Below are 21,600 nucleotides of genomic sequence, written 5' to 3'. Positions count from 1 at the left end.
GAGTCAGCTGACTCCTGCTGACCCCGGCCACTCCCGCCTCTCCTTCAACTCCTCCCATTGTGTGACACACCCTCCACTTCCATTCCCCATCCACAGGCTCTCCACCTCCCCCTTCCATTCCAAGCGCGGGAAACAACCCTCGCTTCCCCACCCCGGCCTCACCCCCTCCAGTCTTCAGCGCGGGAAAAAGCCCGCGCTTACCACCCACCCGGCACTGCCACCTCTGACGCAGCTCCTTTTACAGGCCCAGTCCCCTCACCCCCGACTCGGGCCTCCCCCTCCCCGCGGTTCCCCATCACACTGCCGGCCATCCACCCCCGTTCCATTTGCTTACCCCCCTCCAAGAGCCCCCCCGACCACCCAACCAAAACAGTGCCCAACCCACCCTAACCACCCTCATCAAACCAGAAAGAAAAAAACAAGAGCAAAGGACCCCCCCTCAAAAAGTAACATATCAACCGCAATCCCCAAACGCCCATCCCGACCCTCAATCTGTGTCCAATTTCTCGGCCTGAACAAAAGCCCACGCCTCGTCCGGAGACTCAAAATAATGGTGCCGGTCTTGTAGGTGACCCACAGTCGCGCCGGCTGCAATATGCCAAACTTCACCCCCTTCCTGTGCAGCACCGCCTTCGCTCGATTGTACCCGGCCCTCCTCTTCGCCACCTCCGCATTCCAGTCCTGGTATATTCGAACCTCCACGTTCTCCCACCTGCTGCTCCTCTCCTTCTTGGCCCACTTGAGCACACACTCCCGATCAGCGAACTGATGAAACCGCACCAGCACCGCCCGCGGAGGCTCGTTAGCCTTGGGCGTCCTCGCCAGCACTCTATGGGCCCCTTCCAGCTCCAGGGGCCCCTGGAAGGACCCCACTCCCATCAGCGAGTTCAACATGGTGACCACATAGGCTCCCACGTCCAGCCCCTCCGGGAGGCCCAGAATCCGCAAATTCTTCTGCCTCGACCGATTCTCCATCTCCTCGAACCGCTCCTGCCATTTCTTGTGGAGCGCCTCGTGCGCCTCCACCTATACCGCCAGGCCTAAGATCTCGTCCTCATTGTCGGAGATCTTTTGTCGAGCCTCGCGGATCGCCACCCCCTGGGCCGTCTGTGTCTCCAGCAGCTTATCGATAGAAGCCTTTATCGGCTCAAGCAGGTCCGCTTTAATCTCCCTAAAGCAGCGCTGAATAACCTTCTGTTGCTCCTGCGCCCACTGCATCTACGCTGCCTGGTCCCCGCCCGCCGCCATTTTGTTCTTCTTCCCTCGCACCTTCTTCGGGTCCACCACCACGCTTTTAGTCGCCCCGCTCCTGGTAAAAGCCAAATACTGTCGGGGAACTATTGTACTTTCCTTCCCACAGCGGGAAACGTCGAAAAAATTCCGTTGGGGGCCCTGAAAAGAGCCCAAAAGTCATTTTTTTGCGGGAGCTGACGAATGTGCGACTTAGCTCCGCATAGCCACAACCGGAAGTCAATATATATATTTTTTAAACAACAGTTAGGAGTTGGATCGCAAATCAATCACGATCTCTATGAATAGCAGAGCAAGGTCCAGGGCTACATTACCAACTCATGTTCCTAGGTGCCTAACATATTTACAGCATCATTGCAAATAGTAACCAGAGCTATTCATCCCCCACCAGAGGTATTTGGTTTGTTGAGCATTTGTCTGTTGTTTCATGTCACGCATCGATTGGAGGTTATGCTTAATTTCTGTTTCAGAATGGTCTCAAAGAGATCTGGAGCGAGCCGAGTGGGTGAAGTTCAGCCGAGAGTACGTTGTATTCTGTGATGGAAATTCCGTTGTGCACACTTGCCCTTTAGGAAAGTGCACGGAATTGCGGGGCGTGTGAGTATAACCAGGAAATGCTATGACTGATCGAGAAATCATTGACTAATGGTTGTTTAGTAGTACGGAACTTGAGTATTGCTGAAAAAAAGAGACATATCAGTGAAGTTCTGTCATGTACTCATCAGGGCAGTTACATAAGATAAACCAAAAGTGAAAGGAAAAACAATTTATACTGCGTGCGAAGAGATTGCTGATTGCTGGAGGTATTGCCATGGTGAATGCAGCAGAGAACAGTTAACTGGCAAGCTTTTGTTTCAAATTCAAACCGAGCAGGTCGTCCCTTGTCATTGCCATGGGGAATGAACCAGGTAATGGAGGTCTCCCGAGCTTTTGTTTAGATAAAAAAGACATAATGCGTGGAAATGCTCCTATCTGCAAAGGACGGTGCTCTTGTGTGTAAATATAAGTGGCTTCCAGCATACATAAGTGAGCCATACAGCAAGCCCAACAGGTAATCTTAAATTGGTGCAAGCTGCTAAACAATACTTATTGTGCCAAGAATTATACTGAAAACCAAAATCAGTGGGACTCGCAGTGTGGCTCATTTATGCACACTAGAAGCGACTTATATTCTCACCAGGGCCCTCTCCTTTATAGACAGAAGAAGGGTGTCCACACATTATGCCCTTTCTAATGAAACAAAATCTTGGGGGATGTCATTCCCTGGTTCAGTCCCCATGGCAGTGCTTTGACTAATCAGAGTTAACCTGCCTGTTTGAATTTGAAACAAAACTGTAGCAGCTGACTGTTCTCTGCTGTATTCTCCAATGCCTCTACCAATCAGTATCCACTTGCCAACCAATCAGCACACTCTTCTCAGGCAATGTAAATTGCTGTTCCCTTCGCTGTTGGTTTATCTTGTGTAGCTGTCCTGATGAGTGTAAAATGAAAAGCTTTGATAGTATGTCTCTCTTTTTCAGAAATACACAAGATCATTGACATTTGATTTAGGCTCTAGCTCTGGCAAATTTAATTCTAGTGCTTCATCTGGGAGCTATGGTGTCGCTGTCCATGCTGGTTAACATCAACTGATATAATACAGACCAGTGATTGGAATCTGACATCTTGGCCTTTTCTCACGAAGATTTGGAAAGATCTACCTGAGTAAATCATTTTAAAAGACAGTTCAACAGGAAATTGAGGATGACAAACTTACAGGGTTACAAATTGAGAGTGTGTGACTAAATATGACTGCTCTTTCTACGAGCCAGTATAAGCATGATGGGTCAAACCGATTTCTTTGTAACTTTCTATGAAGTTCCTTATGTCATATTTATATAATGTCTTATACAGGGGTCAATATTGTCTTGGTATAATGGTAGATTTGATTAGAATAAGGGTCTAGATCTAATTCTACTGGTTCATGAAAGGATTTAGATGTTCATTCTTATATGTGTAACTTGAACCATTAGCTGACAGGGTTGTGAATCAACACTGTAAGATGTAGGCCCATAACTTTCTGGTTCCCCATCGTCACATTTAGGGGGTACCTCAATGATGCGGTGGGCAATTCCTCAAGGAAGTTCACATATAAGGGTTTGCCCGGCAATTGCTATCTTCGTCTGGACAATTGCGCTGGGCTGGGAACCATATGATTGAAGCAGTTTAAATCGCTAACTTCAGATGGTCTGACTCCCTCCGGTCTGACTCTTTTCCCCCCTTCCAGGTGCGACCTGGTCTGAGCGGCCCCTCCTGTCTGCACCACCATCCATAGAAAGGGGGGGTGTATTTCCTCTGCACCCTAGTTACTCCACACCAAGGCGCCTGGGGCGTGCTTCGCTGCTCCTGTCTCACCCAGCCTGAGTGAGGAAGGTTGAGTGAGCCAGGCGCTTTGCTATTACAACGAGAGTAAGTCCATTGGGAATGACAATCTAATGGAGATTGCCACTGAGGAAATTACGGGTCAATGAGCTTGTTGGAGTTTTTCTTCAATATCCTGGGTGTTAGGTCTAACATCATTCTGAACTTTGACCCACAGATTGCTGAATAGAAATTCGCCCTCTGGCACTTCTAAAGCTGTCCTCCGGGGGCATACCAACAACAAGGGGGAGGAACAGCAATATCTGGAGGTAACTAAGGCTAGGCAGCATGGGTAAGGGAGGGAGCTTCATGTAAGTATGTGCATGCATAATTTGCTAAAATGTACTGTGGCACTGGCTGGACCAAGCAGAAAAGATTAAAATTCATAGAATCATAGAATACCTACAATGCAGAAGGAGGCCATTCGGCCCATTGAGTCTGCACCAATCGTCCAAAAGAGCATCCTACCCAGGCCCAATCCCTTTGCCCTATCCCTGTATCCCCACCTAACCTTTTGACACTAAGGACCAATTTAGCATGGCTTCACATTTTCGGACTGGTGGAGGAAATTGGAGCACCCGGAAGAACCCCATGCAGACACAGGAAGAATGTGCAAACTCCACACACACAGTCATCCAAGGTCAGATTCAAATCCGGGTCTCCTGGTGCTTGGAGGCAGCAGTGCTAACCATTGTGCTGCCCTGAATTGATGGAATATTTTTTCCCTCCACCTCACAACATCCCTAAAAAAGTCTGAAGATGGCTCCCAGATGAAGTTGAATTGTATTGCACTCAAATTTATTGTGCGCTAATTATTGCAGATTCACCATCATCTCCTTCCAAGCAACTAGGAATGCCTCCATTTATAAAATTATTCTGTAAGGATACATTCCACTGAGAACCATAATTTGATGTGTGAAACATGATTTTTTTAAATTTCCTGGGATTATGGAACAACAGCCCCCACTACTTATAGTAGCTGCAGTGGTGCGAATGTGATTTGCCTGCAATATGCATTTAAGTAGTGGTTATTACTATTAAATAAAACTGGCAAATCACAATGGAAGCTGTAATCCTGTGCCATTTAGAGAGGACTAAGTACACAAAATAATTGGATTTTAAAGAGGTACAATTTTTTATTAAACATGTTTATACTGCAGATATTGATGAGCAATGTAAACTGTAACCCAGTGCTAGTTAGAGCTGATTAAATATATGAAGAGGTTGCACTTTAATAAGCTGTTTATTACTGAGTGGAATATAGGAATAGTCATAGGACATTCAGCACCCCGAGCTTGTTTGGCTATTCAATTAGATAATGGCTGACCTGTATCTTAATTTTATCTACCTGTTTTAGTTCGATAAACTTTTCTACACTGGCCAACCAAAAATCTTATCATTATCAATTTAAAACTTGCAATTGACCTCAACAACTTATTGGAGGAGAGAGTTTCAGATTTCCAGAGTGTTTGTGCCCAATATACCCAGTACACCCGATACACAGTAAGATGCAACTTTATCATTGATTGTAATGGAAATGGAAAGCCTTTAGTACTATTTGGTCAATCTAAATGGCAAACCAATGTCAGGGCAGGCAACTTAAAATGTTGGGGACTGTATCAAACAAGGACAGCATGAATAATGTAGTGTCGGAACTTTATTGATTTTAAGTTTGAATACGGGCAAACTATTGCAGAATCTTTCCTCAGGAAATGAAGTCGCTGGAAAGAATCCATGGTACTGTAACTTGTGGAAGGAGCAAACTTCATGCACTAACTGGCCAAAACGCCCTTGCTCTACATTTTCTTGCTTTCCCATGCTCCAGAATCTTTTCGATGATAATTGCCTGCATGCATTGTAAAAAGCTGCTTCAGGGAATAAACTTATCAGTTTTGTCTTAAATTTATGCTTTTTCTGAACTTTGATTTGACCACTGCCTTCACCAGCTGATTATATGGAAGACTGTTCCACTGATGTAACATCATCCAAAGTGCAGTGAAAAACTTATGGAAAAGATATGGTGGTGGAGTTGGATCCACTCTCAGGAAGTTGCTGGCCATAATGTATGAGTGCCATGTCTGGATAAATTTAAGATTTTAAAAGTAAATATATCTCTCCTGATGGCTGAGTGCACAAATGCACTTCTTGGTCATGGTACTGAGCCAGATAAAATGCCACAGTCCTGCTTTTGGTTGCTTGTCTGTGCTGAGTTGGGTGATTTCAACCAAGACCGTGTCACTTGATCGGAATGCACAGAGCTAGGAAAGTGGAAAGGCAACCAGCGTTGCCACACCCGATATATTCAGAACTTTCCACTGGAACGAGCAAGTATGAGGGTGTTTCAGGAAAGCAGTCTTGGGTTTAGCTATGATGCCATACATGACTTAAATAGCCCACCAATTTTCACTGTCGCATGAAGATTGATTATTTGGCGATTTTTCACAGCACATCCAGCACTCATGTAGCTGAATGCACGCCAAGTCATATCTTAAGAAGAGGAGCGAAAATTGACAAATGCGTAAAAGTGTGCTTCATTGAATTAACAGCACAGAAACAGACCATTTGGCCCAAAGCCTATGCTGATGTTTATGCTTTCCATGAGTCTCATCCCACTTGACTGTGATTGTATATTTTCACCATGCATATGTGTAAGTTGTAGGAATCAAAGACTAATAAAAAGCTGCTAAAAAGCATTTCAAATAACAGCAGTGCTGCATACTTAGGTCCTTGAGTTTCATCAACTTTAACCTTGGGCATGACCTACCTGAATATGGACAGAGACCCCGTAAAGCGCAAGGTTAGCCGTGTGTTTCCCGGTGCTTGGAATGCTGAGAAACAGCTCGCTATCTAACGCCCATCCGGTTGATCGGGGGCCCCAGCCCCATCATTGCCATGCAAAAAATAGCATCCTGGCAGTGGCACGTGGGCACTTGGCAATACCAGCTGGCACCAGCACTTCCAGGGTACAACCCTGCCCAGAGGGCATGCACTGGGGGTCTCGGATACCTTAGGAGCCCCCCACGAATGCCGTTCCAACTGATCCCCATTTGTGGAGACCAACACAGAGTGGCGCTCGCCCAAAGTCTCCAAGGCGAGGGAGTTAGATTCCATGCCTTGTTTTGATCTCTGGACGCATAAGTGAGACTAGCTGTCCCACTCTAATATGCAGATTTGCCAGAAAGTGATCCCGCCCACAATGGGCAGGATTCACATCGTGATGTCTTGCGAAATCGCCTGAGGTCTCCGAGACAGGCGAGCCGTGTCGGCCCCGGAAGTGAGATCTTCCGGCATTTGCCGGTCGCATTGTGCTGCTTTTTGAGCACAACGCAACCAGTAGACCCTGCCCCTTGATTTTTAACAATGAACCCAAGTTCAGATAAATCACAAAGTCAGATAGCGAATTCAGAGATCAGGGTGAAAGTCCCCCACGGTTGTGGCCAATTCTCAGAGCGGAGGCTGCTCGGATAGCTGCCGGAGGGTCACCATGACTTCATAGATGACTTCCTGACACAATAGAGGACATCCTGTGCACCAGACCAAAAATCCACTTTGTGTCGGGAGAGTGCCCTAATTTGGCTCTTCCAGGGCTTAATTGGTTACCTGTCACAGTCACACAAGCGAATATGCCCTCGTCAACACTTCTTGGATTCGTTTATGGATTTGGATTTGTTTATTGCCACGTATGCCGAGATAACAGTGGAAAGTACTTTTCTGCGAGCAGCTCAAACAGATCATTTAGTACATAAAAATAAAATAAAACAAAAAGCAAATACATAATAGGGCAACACAAGGTACATAATGTAAATACATAGACACCGGTATCGGGTGAAGCATACAGGAGTGCAGTGTTAATGAGGTCAGTCCATGAGAGGGTCGTTTAGGATTCTGGTAACAGCGGGAAAGAAGCTGTTTTTGAATCTGTTTGTGTGTGTTCTCAGACTTTTGCATCTCCAGCCCAATGGAAGAAGTTGGAAGAGTGAGTCAGCCAGGTGGGAAAGGTCTTTGATTATGCTGCCTGCTTTCCCCAGGCAGCGCGAGGTGTAGATAGAGTCAATGGATGGGAGGCAGGTTCATGTGATGGACTTGGCTGTGTTCACGACTCTGAAGTTTCTTGCGGTCTTGGGCCGCGCAGTTGCCATACCAGGTTGTGATGCCATACTTTCTATGGTGCATCTTTAAAGGTTGGTAAGAGCCAGTGTGGACATGCCGAATTTCCTTAGTTTCTTTAGGAAGTATCGGCACTGTTGTGCTTTCTTGGTGGTAGCTTCAACATGGGTGGACCAGGACAGATTTTTGATGATGTGCACCTCCAGGAATTTGAAGCTGTTAACCATCTCCACCTCGGCCCTGTTGATGCAGACAGGGGTGTGTACAGTACTTTGCTTCTTGAAGTCAATGACCAGATCTTTAGTTTTGCTGGCACTGAGGGATAGATTGTTGTCGTTGCACCACTCCACTAGGTTCTATAACTCCCTCCTGTATTTTGCCTCGCCGTTATTCGAGATCCAACCCACTATGGTCATGTCATCAGCAAACTTGTAGATGGAGTTGGAACCAAATTTTGCCACTCAATTGTGTGTGTACAGGGAGTATAGTAGGGGTCTGCGTTTGCAGCCTTGCGGGGCCCCGGTATTGCGGACTATCGTGGAGGATGTGTTGTTGTTTATTCTTACTCATTGTGGTCTGTGGGTCTGAAAGCCGAGGATCCAGTTGCAGAGTGAGGAGCCAAGTTCTAAATTTTGGAGCTTTAATATGAGCTTGGCTAGAATTATGGTGCTGAAGGCGGAGCTGTAGTCAATAAATAGGAGTCTGATGTACGTGTCCTTGTTGTCGAGGTGCTCTAGGGATGAGTGTAGAGCCAGGGAGATGGCGTCTGCTGTGGATCGGTTGCGGCGGTATGCGAATACAAAATCCTGTGGAGCTGGGAATGTCAACCCAACAGGAATTTCCTCCCATTTTCTGGTTTCCTTGCCTCCAGACCAGATGCCACAGCCCGTTGAAAATTCTGCCCATAGAGTCAGGCTTGTACAGTGTTGCACTCTTGAGTTCAAATGTCATAGATACAAGCCTTATTCCAGGGACTTTGAGTGCTCAACTTATACTGATAACTGAGCGCAGTGTCAAAGGACTGCACTGCAGGAGATGTTGTCTTTTGAATGAGGCGTTAAACTGAGGCTGAATCTTCCCTCTTGGCTGGATATTTAAGGTCTCATGGCACTGTCAGGAAGAAGAGGAGCAGAATGCCCTTGCCAATCTTTGTCATTCAACCAATAACATTAAAACAGATCAGTCTTTTGTCTCATTGTTGTTTGTGGGACCTTGCTATGCATAGATTGGTTGCCGCATTACCTTTGAAGTACAAATGTAAGGTACTTCATGATTACTTATTTCTCTTCATTGTTGTCCAGATAACATATGGGAGTTTTCAGTCATGTAGCATAATGTTGCAACCATTTTCCAGGCAATGTTAAAAATTGTTTAGTTATAATATTCCATGAATAAAATCATCACTGCCGTTGTTAATACTGACTGATTGCTCTTACCTGCAGATCTGGAGCAAAACCTCAAAGGAGAGGAGCATAAACCTAACAGCACTTGACAAGCATGGCAAGGTGTATGAAGATGGTATGTGTTTCCTCAATCATCTCTACATTTTTCAAAGGTTCAAGAGTTGCACAGAGCTAAGCAGAAATTTCTTCCAGTTAAATTTTGGGAAGACTGAAGCCATTGTTTTTAGTCCCCACTCCAAACTTTGTTCCATAGCTACTGACTGCAATCCACTCACTGGCAACAATCTGAGGCTAAACCAGTCTCTTTGTGATCTTGATGTCATTATGGCTACAAGACCAATTCTGTGACTGGGAATTCTGTGGCGCGTAGTTCGCCTCCTGACTCCCCGAAGCGTCTCCATCATCTATAAGGCTTGAGTGAGGTGTGCGATGGGACACTGTCCATTTGCCTGAATGAGTGCAGCTCCAACAGCTTTGAAGCTCGATACCATCCAGGACAAAGCAGCCCACTTGATTGACACCCCATCCAACACCATCAATAATCACTCCGTCCACAATCGGTGCACAGTGGCAGCAGTGTGTACCATTACAAAATGCACTGCAGCAACTCATCAAGTTTCCTTCGACAGCACCTTACAAAACCCTTGACCACTGCCACCAAGAAGTACAAGGGCAGCAGATGCATGGGAGCACAACCACCTGTATGTTCCCTCCAAACTACACACCATTGTGACTTGGAGTTGTATCGCATTCCACCACTGTCACTGGCTTAAAATCCTGGAACTCACTTCCCAACAGCACTGCGCGTATACCTACACCACATGGACTGCAGTGCTTCAAGAAGGCAGCTCACCACCACCTTCTGAAGGATTATTAGGGAGGGGAATTAAATGCTAGTCTAGACAGCACACCCATATCCAGTGAAAGAATTTTTTAAGATTATCCCGAACCAACTTTCCAACAGTATATTTGCAGCAAAAGCAAAGACCTCCTATTTCCTCTTGTATAACATTGTCCAATTTCACCCAGTCGCAGCCCATCTGCTGCTAAAACCCTCACCCATGCCTTTGCTACCTCAAGACATGACTATTCCAAAGCACTTCTGGCTGGTCTCCAGCATTCTACTCACTGCAAACTTGATGTCCTCCAAAACTCCAGTGCTCTTGTCTTAATTCGCTCCAAGTCCTGTTCACCTGACACCCCTGTGCTTGCTGACTGGTGTTGGTTTCCGGTCATGCAATGTCTTGATTTTACAATTCTCATCCTTGTTTTCAAAGCCCTCCGTAGCCTTGCCCTCCCTATAGCTGAAGCGCTGTGTTGTTTGATGCAATCCATCAGTCATTGAGAAACACAGCCTATATACCTAGCATCATATCAGCATTGAAATTCATATCACATTACTAATTTGCGAGAAAGGCAAAATATCTATTTTACTTGACAGCAAGATCCCGTTACTGGGGAACACCATTCATATTGCTTCTGCATAGTAGTAGCACCAACACCTGTTGCTCAGATTTTTGAGTTACCCTACTGTTCCAGGGTAATCAGTGGTCGACTGTGCACCTTTCAGAAATTAACATGGTGGTCTTAGGCCCATTCATGACTTTGTGTGATATATACCAAGCAATGATCTGATCAGGTTAGCCATTATCCAACAGGAATCCTGCACAGTGAGCAAATAGCTCAGCCCTATTAACGAGATTGCCGATAAGGCCAATCTTCTAGCACATGGAACTGCAGGAATCCCGATGCATATATTGATCAGTGAAGGTGAGCTGCATTGCGCCTTTTTCAATGAAACAAAAGCTTGAGGGACAGCCGTTCCCTATTTCGTTACCCATGGCAATACCGTAGCCAATCAGAGGGGAATTGCCTGATTTGAATTTAAACTGAATTTGGCAGTTAACTGTTCCATGGTGCATTATCCATGGCGACATCTCTTAACAGTGCCAACCAATCAGTACTCTCTTCTCATGTAGTATAAATTGTTGTTCCCTTCGAAATTTGGCATTTTTGTGATTCTGTCCTGATGAATGCAAGATGGAAAGACAACATATTTCTTTTTTCAACAATATTTGATTTTACACATCCCAAATATTGTAATTATAAGAATCTTGTTATGTAAGAAATTGCGCTACAGTCTATATGTTACAGTGTGATTTTGCTGTTTCAAATATCTTATTCATGTTTCTAATCATGATTATCAGAAGGTTTGGTTATATCTTTAATGAGGGAATATCTGCTGTTTTTCTTGAGGTCATCTGAAATTTATTTTTATTGCAATTTGTAAGATTGACATGTGTGCTATCCTTTTTTGCTAGATATTAACCAGAGTATGATTTCTCTTGGTGTCTTTCCCTCTGCTCTCACTATCCAGACCAGTTTGGTTGTCTTGCATGGTCTCACTCCGAGACTCATGTTCTGTACATCGCTGAAAAAAAAAGACCCAAAGTGGAATCGTTCTTCCAAACTAAACCAGAGTTCAATGATGAAGAGGACAATTGCGACAGCAGTAAAGCCGAAATATGTCAGAAACCTGTGCAAGTACAGTACTGTTATTGTTTATAGACATGCCTCAAGAAAAATATTAGACCTAATTTTCTCATTCCATAAGACTGCTATTTGATAGCTCAGGGACAAAGGGCAACAATGTTCCCTGACCGATCTTCAATCTCTCATTCAACATTGGCTAACTAACCAGCATGAACCATCTCCAACTTTCTATCTTTGTTTCGGTCGTTCATTTTCACAACTATAAATACTGGGCTAGCTCTGCCTTCGTAGTGATCTCTTGTTCTCATCAAGAAAAATGTCAGGGAATTATCGCCGCATACGCTTGGAAGCTTCTGATCATCAGGGAGGAAATGGAAAAATACGGTCTTTTGCCTGATGATCTAATCAAACGCTGGAGATCTGCTTGAGTAGTTGCAGAATAAGACAGATGATATGTGAAGCATTCTTACTTGAGCAAATCATCTTTATTCTGTGATATTATTTTGCAGGGGAATCAGTTTCTGTATTGGGAGGACTGGGGGGAATCCCTGCTGAACAAGAACACCCCGGTACTGTGTGTGTTGGATATCGCGAGTGGCAACATCTTTATCCTGCAGGGGATTCCTGAACATGTTTCTCCTGGACAGGTTGGTGTAAATCTTCCAGTTATTCACAGCTCTCTTTTATTGGGCTTCTAGTGTTGATATCATAAATCAGAACTATGGTCTTTGAGGTGGCAAGATGTTTTAAGAGTTTGAATGTGCAGTGGAATATCCTGATGATATTCTTTTATGTGTTTTTGATCTCTACCATACAGTCACTGGTATCCCTAAGTGGAGGTTGTGTCCTCCCTCACCACACCAGGGAATAGGGAAATGTTACAACGCTGGTAACTCAGATAATAGACTGGAATACCCTTGAGTTAGCTGGCCATCAGCTGTATGTGTGCATGTTTGCAGCCTGCTCTCTCGGTGAATGACATGAGGCATTGCAAGAGAAAATAATGTAACAGGAACAAAATCCTTCTACTGATTGCAAAAAAAGATCTGTTCATCTGAGGTAGAAAATTGCAATTTGATCTAATCAGTAACTCTTTACTGTGGCCTCTGATAGTCTTTGATTTTTCATCATTCTCTGTATCTAGAGAAGTGTTGGTTAGTTCCAATGGTGAGAACATTTGACTGTACACTGAGCATCTGCAGGAATGCCAGATGATGCTTCTGCACCAGACAGTTTACTGTTTCCTCTATTCTTAGTAGCAGATGAGAAAGCAGATACCTCCATTAACATTTTGGAGATGTAATTTAAGTAGGAAACATGTAACAAGAAGATGCCATGTACATATTAGCTTGTATTCCTTCCACCATTGGTTCTCTATATAGATTTAAGGTCAAACTTAATATTTAATTTCATCTACGATAATATTTATTGTGCACTAAACAATAAATTTTCCCACAAAAATAGAAAGCGCTGGAAAATCTCGGCAGATCTGTCAGCATCTGTGGAGAGAGAGCAGAGCTAATGTTTCAAGTCTGGATGACTCTTTGCCTGTGCTGTACTTTTCTTGGTTCTTTGTCAGACCTGCTGGGATTTTCTGTTTTTGTTTCAGAATCCAGCATCCGCAGTATCTGCTTTTGTCCTAATGAAAGATATGTCTGTGCCGTGTGCTGTCTTAGACACCCACATTGTGCTTCCTGCTGTAGAATTGCTGGTTACAGGCACCTTACCAGCTAATGCATTCTGTGACAATTTCATTTGCAACATAAAGTTTTGTCTCTGACGTCTGCAGTAGAGGGCCACAGCCTCCTTTGCAGATGCGGACCTCGAAGGAGGGAGTTGCAAATGACTGCCTCTAATTTTAAAGCATAAAACAAAATAGCAAGGATGGTGACAAACGCTAGCAAGGGATTTGGCTATCTCCCTTTATTAATAGTTAGGAATTACAGAGCACCGCAGCTGAAATGTTAACTGTAGAAAGCCAATGAAATCAATAAATAGCTCTGTGTCAATTTAGTGCTTTCAGTTACTTAAGATTGGATGATGAACTAGACTCTGATTAGAAATGCTGTTTTCTTTGTGATAAACCCATTTTCAGCTGTACTGTTAAAGCTGTGCCACATTATATCCAGATATATTTTTTAACACAAAGAAATTAAGTTCTAAAGCACTCCCTGATTGTGCTTGTTTATGAAATATTTTTACGTTTGGCAATATTCAAATGAGTTTGAGCGACAGTTTCAGCAAAAACAAATCACTTGTGAAAACTAGTGCAATTTGTGCCTAAACCTCCAATTTTTAAAAATTGATTTACACTATGTGGGGGTCGCTGGCTAGGCCAGCATTTATTGCCCATCCCTAATTGCCCTTCAGAAGGTGGTGGTGAGCTGCCTTCTTGAACCGCTGCAGTCCCTGGGTGTAGGTACACTCACAGTGCTGGTAGGGTGGGAATTGTAGGATTTTGACCCAGCAGCAGTGAAGGAGTGGCAATATATTTCCAAGTCAGGTTGGTAAGTGGCTTGGAGGGGAACCTCCAGGTGGCGGGGTTCCCAGGTATCTGCTGCTGTTCTCCTAGATGGTAGTGGTTGTGGGTTTGGAGTGTGCTGCCTAAGGAACTTTGGTGAGATGCTGCAGTGCATCTTGTAAATGGTACACAAGGCTGTCACTGTTTTTGGCAGTGGAGGGATTGAATGTTTGTGGAATGGGTAACAATCAAGCAGGCTGCTTTGTCCTGGATGATGTTGAACTTCTTCAGTGTCCCCAAAGTGGAAAATCTACCCTACATTGTCCACCTGTTGTTGATTTCTTTTGAAAATGTATGGTTAAGAGACTGTAGGAGACTTTCTCAGCAGCTAATGCTATATGTAGAAATAAGTTAATAATAGGAGTAAGGCATTTGAATTAGTGTCAGTTCTACAGTGCCAAGGTCTCACACTAGCTTCCAGAATACTTGAAGTGAAAAATTGAAAATGGTTCTAACAAGTTAAGTGTTACTTTATATCCAAGAATCTGAAGGCTGCAGAATACTCTTTGTGTGTCAAAGGATGTGGGCAACATAAGTAGATCTGCCTATTGCTTCCTATGTTTTCCAGGCAATCTGGGCCCCTGAGGACACTGGCATCATATTTGTTGGCTGGTGGCATGTGCCTTGGCGACTGGGTCTGAAATACTGCACCAACCGGAAGTAAGTCACTGAATGGCATCTCTAACGCAGTTTGGGCGACACTTAAAATCTTAGACAATATTTGCATTTCTGTAGTGCCTTTCATGCCCCTTTAGGTCAGTGCAGTTCTTTTAAAAGTGTAGTCACTGTTGTAATGTAGGAAATACAGCAGCCAATTTGCACACAGCAAGATCTCACAAGCACCAACGTGATAGTTACCATTCTTTTTGTATGTCGGTTGTGGGATAAATATTGGCCAGGTCACAGGGCACCTGATTTTTTGGGTTAAGTCCTTTCAAATCTCCCAAACTAATCAAACTGGCAGTGACAGTGTCACCATTCTATATGTCAATCAGAGGTTTAACTTTCTAATTATCATCATTTTCTTTGGATGATGGTACAAACTGAGACAGGAATGAAGTTTTTTAATGTACTTTATTTAGAAGAAAATGTATAATTTTACATTCCATAATATTTCATATTGAGCATTACTGTAAGTGCAATAAAGTTCAAGAACTTTCCACAATATGTTGCGCTCTGAAATGCCTCGATAGAATTGTAATTGTACGTGATCTTTACAATATATATTCTAGGTCACAGGTGCTGCCTGAAGGCTCGGTGTGCTATAGCAAGAGGGTCTTAGACAGTCGCCTTTCCCTGTTGAGCCTTTGCAGAAGCTGGTTTAAGCTTTAGTGTGCCCCTCATCATATAGTCTTGGGTCCTGGAAGGTACCAGTCTGCAGGGTGGGCAACTGGAAGACGAACAAATTTGGGACAAAGCGAGGAGCGCCTGTCACCGTGTTGATGGCTCTACAGCAGAATTGATGTTTGTCTTCGAGTGTGTCCCTGGAGACAGCTTGTAGAGCACAGCGTTGTGTGTTACAGAGCTGATGGAGATGAACCTCAACAAAATCCACTGCATCTCTTTCCATCTTCTTTGCAAAGGCACATTGCAGAAGGAGGTGGATGGTGGTCTCTTCTCCAGCGTAACCATTTCATGGGTAGAGAGCAGAGGGGTTTCAACTGGGTATACCAGGATAGGGAGACCCTTTCTCACAAGCAGCCGAGTCATGTCGGTGCTTGCTTGAAAGTTCTGACGATGAGGCACTCGGCCAACTAACTTTAACAGTCTGCTCAGGATACCATCTGACAGGACCAATGACTCCTTTTCTTGAAGAGCCTCAAGGACATTGCGTGAGGACCATTGCCTGATGAATTTGTGGTCAAAGATGTTTTTTCTGCATACATTTTCCATAAGGGTGAAGTAATACAGCAGGATCCAACTAAATGGGGCATTCCGCAGCAATGAGGCCAGACTCCTCCTTTACAATAGATGGAACTTCAGCATGAAGTGACTCTTGGTGTTTGCATAACAAGGGTCTACTCACAGCTGGATGCAGCTACATGTAAAAATGGCCATGAGGATGAGGACACCTTTGGATTGGACTTTCCCCCCGCTCTTGTCAAGAAGCTTGTTTTACTATGGCTATATGCTACTTCCAGTTTTTGGCATGAATCCCAATCCTTCTGAATTATAACGCAAGTACCCTCAGGTAATCTAACACGACGGTGAAGGGGACAAAGGATCGATCAATGTAGTTCCCAAAAATTGTGACTTTGCTCTTGCCATAATTTACTTTGACTCCTGAGACCAATTCGAACTGGCTGAAGATGCTAATCAGTCTGCACACTGTTGGAGAATCTGAGCAGAAGATGATGAAATGAAATTAAAATCGCTTATTGTCACAGGTAGGCTTCAAATGAAGTTACTGTGAAAAGTCCCTAGTTGCCACATTCCGGCGCCTGTTCGGGGAGGCTGTTACGGGAATTGAACCGTGCTGCTGGTCTGGTTTCAAAGCCAGCGATTTAGCCCTGTGTTAAGCAGCCCCTAGATGTTGTCCATGTATAGGAAGCATTTGATCTGAATGCCTCAGCTGCCTGGGATAGTCACCCTTATGACTGCATTCTTCCTGATGGACTGAGCAAAAGATTCAATACAGCACACTTAACAAGACGTGGGAGAGAGCATAATCCTGTCTGACTCTGGGTTTGATGGGAAAAATTTCCTTTTCCCACTTATTGGTTGAAACTGCTAATGTTTCTGGAAAGCAGTTGGATCATATTGCAGATTTCCACTCTGTTTTTGAGAGAACGTTTATCATGTAGGTGTCCATATTCTGGCAAAAGCTTCTCCTATCCCAAGCTGATGGGGCAGGTGTCTATCCCCTAATCTGCACAGGAATGAAGTATTCCATTGATGAACTGCATACATGATGATCTGAATCATGCCTCCTCCTGAGGCCTAAACATTTAATCCAATGGGCACTTTCATTTACAGGTAATATTTTCTGGCTGCTTTCCCTTCTTTGCTCGTCTTGATCATAAGTGGACAAATGTTATAGGCAATGTTCCTGTCAGTGAAGCCCTCTTGTCTGCTGTTCTTCATTGGGATGGAGTTTGGTGGCATGTCGGTAGTACTCAAGTTGCTGAGTTAATTGAGTTCTGTGTATCTTCATGATACACACCAAGCGTTCAGATTTGTGATCTCATTCAGTGCTGACTACTTCTTCTCCCAAATCTTAACAAAGGAAGAAAGAAATCTTCCTTGATCAGAATCCACCTCATGTTTTCCTAATTCAACTTTCAAACACTCCTTGCAAAATTACAGAAAATTAATGGGAAGTGTAAATGAGCTAAATTCAGAGTAAACTGACACCCTGTTTAACAAACAGCTAATAAGCAAAAAGAAAACATTAACGCTGGGCCCGACTGGCAATATTGTTATCTATTATAGTTGTTTACTCCTGAGCAAATTTAGAATAGACGATAGTTAGCTTTCAGTTGATAAATGTTAACCAGCAAAATTACAAACATGAATGTACAGTGAGAACAAATTAAACATGGCGATGTCTGGTTTGGGAAATGAAAAGACACCAAAATCATTGGAGGGAAACTTATTGATGATCTGAGTGGAGGTACGTTGCTAAGAGAGAGCAGAGGATACATAAAATAAAATCAGAAAATGCTCTAAAATAATCAGGCCTAACAGCATCTGTAGAGAGAGGAATAGATTTAATCCTTCAGTATGGTCACTTCCTTCCTCCACAGATGCAGCCAGACATTTTCAGCATTTTCTGTTTATATTTCAGATTTCCAGCAGCTGCAGTATTTTGCTTTTGTATCAGAGGAAGCTTTACCTTGCAAATGGCTGTGCTATATCTGATCCGGCATTCTTGATGCTGACATCAAGTGCCTAAAATGGAATAGTGGTTAATTCACCAATGTTGATATGTCCTCTTGATTTCTCAGCAGACTCAAAAGAAAACGCACCAGAAAAACTGTGGGAAATTAATTGAATTCTTGGAGAAGCACTTTCTCAATAATGTTGTTTAGAGACTGAAAGCCAGCTCTTTTAAATGTGTCTGCTAATTACCCAAATTAACTCTGATTGTTCCTAAAAGTTATGAACAGGTGCAAGTCTTCCATGATCATTACCTCTGTGCACCATTTTATACAGAAAAACAAAACAAAAAGAAAAAGCAAACCTGACTGGTATTTCATCCCCTACTTCTTACTATGGCATATACCATTTTCTACCTGAAAGAAAAGACAGTCAACCTTCTCCCAGGAATCTACCAATGTTGTTCTATAAATGCAATGGTGAGAAGAGCCTGGTGGTGATACATCATGGAAACCCATTGTGTGTAGCAGACTTGAGGGTGCAAACTCAATGGTGCAGGGGGAAGGCAGTGGCATAGTGGTATCGTCACTGCACTAGTAATCCAGAGACCCAGGGTAATGCTCTGGGGACAAGTGTTCGAATCCTACCACAGCAGATGGTGAAACTCAATATAACATCTGGAATTAAATGTCGACCATGAAAAATTGTTGACTGGTTCACTAATATTCTTTTGAGAAGGAAACTTGCCATTCCATCAGTCTACTCTCGATCATCAGTAAAGTGATGGAAGGGGTCTTCAACAGTGCCATCAAGCAGCAATTATTCAGCAATAACCTGCTCACGGGTGCTCGGGTCCTGAGCGCTTTGGAGCCTTGGTTCAAAGACTCAACTCCTGACTCTCCAAAGCTTGTCCACCATCTACAAGGTACAAGTTAAGAGTGTATTGGACTACTCTCTACTTGCCTGGATGAGTGCAACTCCAATAACACTCAAAGTTCTACACCATTCAGGACAAAGCAGCCTGCTTGATTGCAGCCCCTTCCACAAATATTCACTTCCTCCACCACTGACGAACAGTCCTGCACTTGCAGGGACCCACAGATTCCTTAGGCAGCATCTTCCAAACCCATGACCACTACCATCCAGATGGAAAAGAACAGCAGATACTTGGAAACATCACCAGCTGGAGGTTCCCCTCCAGGTCACTCACCATCCTGACTTGGAAAGTATCACTGTTCCTTCGCCATTATTGGGTCAAAATCCTGGAATTTCCTCCCTAACAACACTGTAGGTGTACCTACACCTCAGTGACTGCAGCAGTTCGAGAAAGCAGCTCACCATTATCTTTTGAAGGGCTACTAGCGATGGGCAATAAATGCGAAGCCCAGATCCCGTAAATGAATTTTAAAAAGTTGGAGGAGTACACTGCTAGTTCTAGTTTTTAAAATTATTGATGTGTCAATTAATTTACCATTTTGTCTCATGACCTCATGCACTTCTGTTTCCATGTCAGATCAGCGCTATACTTTGTCGACCTAATGGGGACTGAATGTCGTAAGTGATGTTTCTCAGCCATATTGTGCATTTTATATCGAGTTGACCATAAAAAATTTAGCAGTTTTAATGCAATTACTGGCATGTAAAGGAGTGTTCCAGGAACCCGAATAGAAGCAGTTTAACTTGTTCACTTCTACGTACACGCTATGTAATTTACATCTATTTACCCATAAGTAACCTTGTAATTCAGTTCCAATACCGAGTGGTCCAAAGGCAGCTCGCCAATTCTACCACGCCCCTCCAAATGATCATTTATACATTTATTGCTAGCAAATTGGATTGGTTGTGTGGCATAATAAATTGTAACCCTGCTTGTGAGCATATTCTGAAATTGCTGACTTTACCTTTTACAGTGCAGATTTCTTCAGGAGCAAATTCTATACGTTCCCCACGCCTTAGTCCTGACCAGTGTCATGTTATCTACCAGGAGGGTGGCGATGTTAGGACCCACCATCAGTGTCACAGCCTATCCATGGTTAGTATTTTCCTCGATGTGTCCCAAGAATATTGTGAATTAATAAATCTACAGTTCACTAAAATACCAGGAAGATATTGAGATATCTTACGAAAGAAATCTAGCGGAAAATATAAAAACAGAAAGCAAAATATTTTATGATTATGTAAAAAGGAGTGTAAGTGATCTTTTGGTCCTTTAGAGGACAAAACTGAGGAGTTGATAATGGGCAACACAGAAATGGCAGAGACGCTCGTTGGGATTTACCGACCACCCCGCCTGTTTTCCGGCAGGGGATCTACTGGTCCTGCCATTGTCAATGGATTTTCCTTTGACTGCACCCCTCATCGCTGGGAAGCCTGTGCGACGGTGTGGGACCAGAATTTCCTGCCGGCGTGAATAGCTTCTAAATCCCGCACACGAAATCCAACCCATGACCACTACCATCAAAAGGACAAGAGCAACAGATACCTGGGAACACCACCATCTTGAGGTTCCCCTCCCAAGTCACTGACCATTCTGAAGGACAATTAGGGACGGACAATAAATGCTGGCCTAGCTGGCAACTCCCACACCCCTTAGATGATTTGTTTTTAAATTGCCTCCGTTTTCATGGTGGAGGACACTATAACCATCCCAATAGTAACAGGGAATGCAGAGGTTGTTGAAAAGGAGGAACTTGAAACAGTCACCATCACAAGGGAAAATGTTCTGAACAAGCTATTGGTATTAAAGGTAGCCAAGTCCCCAGAGTCTGATGGCCTACATCCTAAGGTTTTAAAGGAAGTGGTAGCGGAGATAGTGGAGGAATTGGTTATAATATTCCAAAATTCCCTGGATTCTGGAAAAGTTCCCGTGAATTGGAAAAAAGCTAATGTAATGCTCCTGTTCAAAAATGAAGAAAGACAGAAAGTAGGAAACTATGGACCAGTTACTTTGACATCAATTGTTAGGAAATTGTTGGAATCCATTATTAAGGAAGTAGTGATGGGTCATTTGAAAAGTCAAAATGCAATCCATCAGAGTCAGCATGGTTTTATGAAGGGGAAATAGTGTTTGACTAATTTGCTAGAGTTCTTCGAGGATGTAACAAAGTGAATAATGGGGGTCCTGTAGATATAGTGTACCTGGACCTCCAGAAGACATTTGATAAGCTGCTGCACAAAAAGTTAACACACAAGGAGATCCCACAGGGTTGGGGGTAATATATTAGATTGGATAGCCAACAGAAAGCAAAGAGTGAGGATAAAAAGGTCTTTCTCTGGTTGGCAAGCTGTAACTAGTGGTGTGCCGCAGGATTTGGTCCTTGGAGCCCCAACTATTTACAATCTATATTAAAGACTTGGATGCAGGGATAGAAGGTACTATAGCCAAGTTTTCATATGCCACTAAAATAGGTGGGAAAGCAAGTTGCAATGAGGAACTAAGTAAAGGTAAAGTCACCATTGTCCCAGATGACCATAGGCTGCTCTCTCCTTTGAGGGGGAGAGCTGACTGGTGTCGATTTAACCTGATGATCACCACGCCTTAGGCAAGGGGCAAGGCTGAGAAGGCGGGCCTTCATGAATAACCTCAGCTGGTACGGGAATTGAAAC

General features: G+C 43.7%; 1 protein-coding gene across 3 annotated transcripts in view; it reads left to right on the top strand.

Annotated features, from left to right (window-relative positions):
- LOC140388279 (acylamino-acid-releasing enzyme-like) overlaps nt 1–21,600 on the top strand; it is a 92,701-nt gene that overhangs the window by 28,841 nt on the left and 42,260 nt on the right. For all 3 annotated transcript variants that reach the window (XM_072472159.1, XM_072472161.1, XM_072472158.1), the window contains exons 3-10: nt 1,722–1,848; nt 3,830–3,920; nt 9,201–9,276; nt 11,539–11,705; nt 12,164–12,301; nt 14,744–14,835; nt 19,508–19,548; nt 19,905–20,026. In XM_072472159.1, the coding sequence (XP_072328260.1) occupies nt 1,722–1,848; nt 3,830–3,920; nt 9,201–9,276; nt 11,539–11,705; nt 12,164–12,301; nt 14,744–14,835; nt 19,508–19,548; nt 19,905–20,026 (854 nt within the window). The remainder of the gene's footprint in view (nt 1–1,721; nt 1,849–3,829; nt 3,921–9,200; nt 9,277–11,538; nt 11,706–12,163; nt 12,302–14,743; nt 14,836–19,507; nt 19,549–19,904; nt 20,027–21,600) is intronic.

Source organism: Scyliorhinus torazame, chromosome 13 (assembly GCF_047496885.1).
Source record: "Scyliorhinus torazame isolate Kashiwa2021f chromosome 13, sScyTor2.1, whole genome shotgun sequence".
NCBI lineage: Eukaryota > Metazoa > Chordata > Chondrichthyes > Carcharhiniformes > Scyliorhinidae > Scyliorhinus > Scyliorhinus torazame.
Note: the sequence above shows the minus strand (reverse complement) of the source record. Positions and strands in the feature narration are given on the sequence as shown.